Here is a 6,000-nt window from a genome sequence, read left to right on the forward strand (position 1 = left end):
GGATTTCATTGGCCGGGAAGGACTTTGGGCTGAGCAGATGCCCCCTGCTGTAAGCCAATCAGACTGAGCTTCCCACCACCGCCCGGGCCTATCCATCGCCTCCTCACCCACTCCCCAGGGACCTTCCTCCAGGGGCACCGTTTGGACCCACTCCAAAGTACTGCCAACACGGGAGATGCCCAGGCTCGTTCCCGTAGGGACACACTCCCGAAATAAACACGGACAACTCTGTACCTCAACTCTCATTATCAATGCCCCCCCACTTAACCAAGTATAGAACCATAGGGAATCATGAACAGCACAGGAAAAGGCCATTCAGCCCATTGTCTATGTACTATCTGTCCCGGGCAGATCTCAACCCACACGCTCGCATGTTCCTCCCTCCCAGATACTTTCACCCCTATTCCTGACCCCCCTCCACCCCACCTCTACACACACACACACACACACACACACACACACACACACACACACACACACACACACACACACACACACACACACACACACACACACACAACAAGCACATAATCCCATTATCCAGCCCGTGGGCCAGTATCCTTGGAGGGTTCAGGGCTCCGGGTACAGATCCCAGGCCCCTTTAATGTATCCCCCTCCCTGACAGCAAATTCATCCAACCCATTCTAAAATTTGATCCATTATGGACACATGTAATGTTGTTCCATTGGGATTGTGTACATTGGGAATGAATGGGAAGGGGTTTGGGTCCATTGGGATTGTGTACAGTGGGAGTGAACGGGAAGGGGTTTGGGTCCATTGGGATTGTGTACAGTGGGAGTGAACGGGAAGGGGTTTGGGTCCATTGGGATTGTGTAGAATGGGAGTGAACGGGAAGGGGTTTGGGTCCATTGGGATTGTGTACAGTGGGAGTGAATGGGAAGGGGTTTGTGTCCATTGGGATTGTGTACAGTGGGAGTGAATGGGAAGGGGTTTGGGTCCATTGGGATTGTGTACAGTGGGAGTGAACGGGAAGGGGTTTGGGTCCATTGGGATTGTGTACAGTGGGAGTGAACGGGAAGGGGTTTGGGTCCATTGGGATTGTGTAGAATGGGAGTGAACGGGAAGGGGTTTGGGTCCATTGGGATTGTGTACAGTGGGAGTGAATGGGAAGGGGTTTGTGTCCATTGGGATTGTGTACAGTGGGAGTGAATGGGAAGAGTTTGATCCACTGGGATTGGATCTATTTCGGTCAGTGACCATTCTGAGCAGAGGGGGTATGGATTTGAGACGGTGAATCTTTTCCCTATTGAGATTTGGGAATGTGTTTCCTCAGTTTTTTGCTTTGTATCCCAGTCTGGTGCTTGAGGAATGAGACTGTGAGCTGCGTCCTGCTGGGAGTATCCGACACCGTTCAACTCCGGGAAAACCTTGGAGCCATTCAGGTGGGTGACGTCACTGAGCTTGGCCAATCCTCGGCTCATTCAGTGGGCTCCAGGGACCCTGGGTTCGATTCCCGGGCTCGGGTCACTGTCTGTGTGGAGTCTGCACATTCTCCCCGTGTCTGCGTGGGTTTCCTCCTACAATCCAAAAGACGTGCCGGTTCGGGAGCATTGGCCGTGCTAAATTCTCCCTCCGTGTTACCCAAACAGGAGCCAGAGTGCGGTGACCAGGGGGGGATTTGCACAGTAACTTCATTGCAGTGTTAATGTAATCCGACTCGTGACGCTTAATGGGATGGGGTGGCCTGGTGGTTTTATCGTTGGACTATTAATCCAGAAACCCAGCTCATGTTCTGGGGACCCGGGTTCGAATCCTGACACAGTAGATGGAATTTGAATTCAATAAAATGTATCTTGAATTGATGACCCATTGTAGGGGGCTGGACGAGGTTCCAGAGATAGGGAGAGTGTAGGGGCTGGAAGATATTATGGAGATAGGGAGGGGTTGTAGGGCTGGAGGAGGTTACAGGGATCGGGAGAGTGTAGGGGCTGGAAGAGGTTATGGAGATAGGGAGGGGTTGTAGGGGGCTGGAGGAGGTTACAGGGATCGGGAGAGTGTAGGGGCTGGAAGAGGTTATGGAGATAGGGAGGGGTTGTAGGGCTGGAGGAGGTTACAGGGATAGGGAGAGTGTAGGGGCTGGAAGAGGTTATGGAGATAGGGAGGGGTTGTAGGGGTGGAGGAGGTTACAGGGATTGGGAGAGTGTAGGGGCTGGAAGAGGTTATGGAGATAGGGAGGGGTTGTAGGGGTGGAGGAGGTTACAGGGATCGGGAGAGTGTAGGGGCTGGAAGAGGTTATGGAGATAGGGAGGGGTTGTAGGGCTGGAGGAGGTTACAGGGATCGGGAGAGTGTAGGGGCTGGAAGAGGTTATGGAGATAGGGAGGGGTTGTAGGGGGTGGAGGAGGTTACAGGGATCGGGAGAGTGTAGGGGCTGGAAGAGGTTATGGAGATAGGGAGGGGTTGTAGGGGTGGAGGAGGTTACAGGGATAGGGAGAGTGTAGGGGCTGGAAGAGGTTATGGAGATAGGGAGGGGTTGTAGGGGTGGAGGAGGTTACAGGGATAGGGAGAGTGTAGGGGCTGGAAGAGGTTATGGAGATAGGGAGGGGTTGTAGGGCTGGAGGAGGTTACAGGGATCGGGAGAGTGTAGGGGCTGGAAGAGGTTATGGAGATAGGGAGGGGTTGTAGGGGGTGGAGGAGGTTACAGGGATAGGGAGAGTGTAGGGGCTGGAAGAGGTTATGGAGATAGGGAGGGGTTGTAGGGCTGGAGGAGGTTACAGGGATAGGGAGAGTGTAGGGGCTGGAAGAGGTTATGGAGATAGGGAGGGGTTGTAGGGGTGGAGGAGGTTACAGGGATAGGGAGAGTGTAGGGGCTGGAAGATGTTATGGAGATAGGGAGGGGTTGTAGGGCTGGAGGAGGTTACAGGGATCGGGAGAGTGTAGGGACTGGAAGAGGTTATGGAGATAGGGAGGGTCGTAGGGGCTGGAGGAGGTTACAGGGATAGGGAGAGTGTAGGGACTGGAAGAGGTTATGGAGATAGGGAGGGGTTGTAGGGCTGGAGGAGGTTACAGGGATCGGGAGAGTGTAGGGGCTGGAAGAGGTTATGGAGATAGGGAGGGGTTGTAGGGGCTGGAGGATGAATAAAAAATAAATGAACAACAACACAAATAGTAGGGAGTGCGCGGGTTAAATGATTGCGTTGTTCTGCTCGATGCTCGCAGTCTCTGGAATGGATAGGGAAGTAGCTGACTGGCAGAGAGTGGGGGTAAAGTGGTCTTTTTCAGGATGGTAGCCAGTGACCCGTGGTGCGGCTCAGGGGTCAGCACTGGGAACCCCAACTTTTCACAACACACATTAACGATTCGGAGGCACTGCCACTAAACTGGGGCAAAGACACGTAGGGGGACAGGTAGTGTTGAGGAAGCGGAGGTGGGGGTGCGGGGGGCTGCAGAGGGATTTGGACAGGTTCGGAGAGTGGGGAGAAAAGTGGCAGATGGAATGGGAAAGTGTGAGGTTATTTGGAAGTTATTTGAAAGACTCGGGAGTCATTGTTCAAGATTCTCCTAAGGTTAATGTGCGGGCAAGTTAGGAAGGCAAATGCAATGTTAGCATTCATGTCGGAGGGGGCTAGAATTCAAGAGCAGGGATGTACTTCTGAGGCTGTATGAGGCTCTGGTCAGACCCCCATTTGGAGAATTGTGAGCAAGTTTGGGCCCCCGTAGCTAAGGAAGGATGTGCCGGCCTTGGGAAGGGTCCAGAGGAGGTTCTCAAGAGTGATCCCTGGGACGAAGAGCTTGTCGTACAAGGAACGGGTTGAGGACTCTGGGTCTGTACTCGTTGGAGGTTAGAAGGACGAGGGGGGATCTTATTGAAACTTACAGGATACTGCGAGGCCCTGGATAGAGTGGACACGGAGAGGGTGTTTCCACGAGTGGGAAAAACTAGAACCAGAGGGGCACAACCTCAGGCTAAAGGGACGATCCTTGAAAACAGATAATTTCTCCAGTGGGGAATCCGTGGAACTCTTTGCCGCAGAAGGCTGTAGAGGTCATTGAGTGTCTTTAAGACAGAGATAGAGAGGTTCTTGATCAATAAGGGGATCAGGGGAGAAGGCAGGAGAACGGGGGTGAGAAAAATATCAGCCATGATTGAATGGCGGAACAGACTCGATGGGCCGAGTGGCCTAATTCTGCTCCTGTGTCTTATGGTCCATTATGGATTCTTACCGTCTATTTTCTGTCCCTGTCCAGATCCTCCCTCGGTTGACGCCACAGATGGTCAGCGATATTGAGGCTGTGGTGAAAAACAAGCCGGAGAGCCGGAGAGTCTCCAAAGCCTAGAGTCCGAGGGAGCCCCCATTCCGACACCAAGTCCTCTCTACTCTTCCTCCGAGGAAGACACCCCTCCCTGTTACTTCACCTCCTCTTCCTCCGGCACTCCCTACCCCCCACCCCCCACCCCCCCCCGATTGGTCACAGCCTCACGCCGACGCAGCCCTGGACGACGGCTCCCCCAGTCGAATAGCCTTTTCGCTTGCCGTATCCCGGCCACGGAAGCGATGAGTTCCCGATCGCTCCGTGTCCACTAACAGCAGGAGCCGGGCGCAGTATAACTACCGACGGTGCTGGGGGGGGGGGGGGGGGGGGGGGGGGGAGGGGAGAGGGAGGGGTGTCGGGAGCCGGAGTGTATGGGATTGCCCTGGGGGAGGGTATACCATCCAAAGCTGCCTCCATTTCAAATCCCTCCAACGCCTCACCCGCTCCCTATCTCCACAATCCCCTCCAGCCCCTACACCCCTCCCTATCTCCACAATCCCCTCCAGCCCCTACACCCCTCCCTATCTCCATAATCCCCTCCAGCCCCTACACCCCTCCCTATCTCCATAACCTCCTCCAGCCCCTACACCCCTCCCTATCTCTGTACTTCCTCCAGCCCCTACACCCCTCCCTATCTCTGTACTTCCTCCATCCCCCTACACCCCCTCCCCATCTCTGTAACCTCCTCCAGCCCCTACACCCCCTCCCCATCTCTGTAACCTCCTCCAGCCCCTACACCCCCTCCCCATCTCTGTAACCTCCTCCAGCCCCCTACATCCCCTCCCTATTCTGTAACCTCCTCCAGTCCCCTACACCCCCTCCCTATCTCTGTAACCTCCTCCAGTCCCTACACCCCCTCCCTATCTCTGTTACCTCCTCCAGCCCCTACACCCCCTCCCTATCTCTGTAACCTCCTCCAGCCCCCAACACCCCCTCCCTATCTCTGTAACCTCCTCCAGCCCCTACACCCCCTCCCTATCTCTGTAACCTCCTCCAGCCCCCTACACCCCCTCCCTATCTCTGTAACCTCCTCCAGTCCCTACACCCCCTCCCTATCTCTGTAACCTCCTCCATCCCCCTACACCCGTCCCCATCTCTGTAACCTCCTCCAGCCCCTACACCCCCTCCCTATCTCTGTAACCTCCTCCAGTCCCTACACCCCTCCCGATCTCTGTAACCTCCTCCAGCCCCTACACCCCCTCCCTATCTCTGTAACCTCCTCCAGCCCCTACACCCCCTCCCTATCTCTGTAACCCCCTCCAGCCCCCTACACCCCTCCCTATCTCTGTAACCTCCTCCAGCCCCTACACCCCCTCCCTATCTCTGTAACCCCCTCCAGCCCCCTACACCCCCTCCCTATCTCTGTAACCCCCTCCAGCCCCCTACACCCCCTCCCTATCTCTGTAACCTCCTCCAGCCCCTACACCCCCTCCCTATCTCTGTAACCCCCTCCAGCCCCCTACACCCCCTCCCTATCTCTGTAATCCCCTCCAGCCCCTACACCCCCTCCCTATCTCTGTAACCTCCTCCAGCCCCTACACCCCTCCCTATCTCTGTAACCTCCTCCAGCCCCTACACCCCCTCCCTATCTCTGTAACCTCCTCCAGCCCCTACACCCCTCCCTATCTCTGTAACCTCCTCCAGCCCCTACACCCCCTCCCTATCTTTGTAACCTCCTCCAGCCCCCAACACCCCCTCCCTATCTCTGTAACCTCCTCCAGCCCCTA

General features: G+C 55.6%; 1 protein-coding gene across 1 annotated transcript in view; it reads left to right on the forward strand.

The window, feature by feature from the left end:
* LOC145339809 (voltage-gated potassium channel subunit beta-2-like) overlaps nucleotides 1–4,297 on the forward strand; it is a 53,270-nt gene extending 48,973 nt beyond the window's left edge. Inside the window, exons 13-14 of the mRNA XM_080184336.1 lie at nucleotides 1,315–1,403; nucleotides 4,208–4,297. Coding sequence (XP_080040462.1) covers nucleotides 1,315–1,403; nucleotides 4,208–4,297 — 179 coding nt within the window. The remainder of the gene's footprint in view (nucleotides 1–1,314; nucleotides 1,404–4,207) is intronic.
* Nucleotides 4,298–6,000: the final 1,703 nt, after the last annotated feature.

The sequence above is a fragment of the Carcharhinus amblyrhynchos genome, unplaced genomic scaffold, assembly GCF_965287045.1.
Source record: "Carcharhinus amblyrhynchos unplaced genomic scaffold, sCarAmb.v2.hapA scaffold_684, whole genome shotgun sequence".
Taxonomy (NCBI): domain Eukaryota; kingdom Metazoa; phylum Chordata; class Chondrichthyes; order Carcharhiniformes; family Carcharhinidae; genus Carcharhinus; species Carcharhinus amblyrhynchos.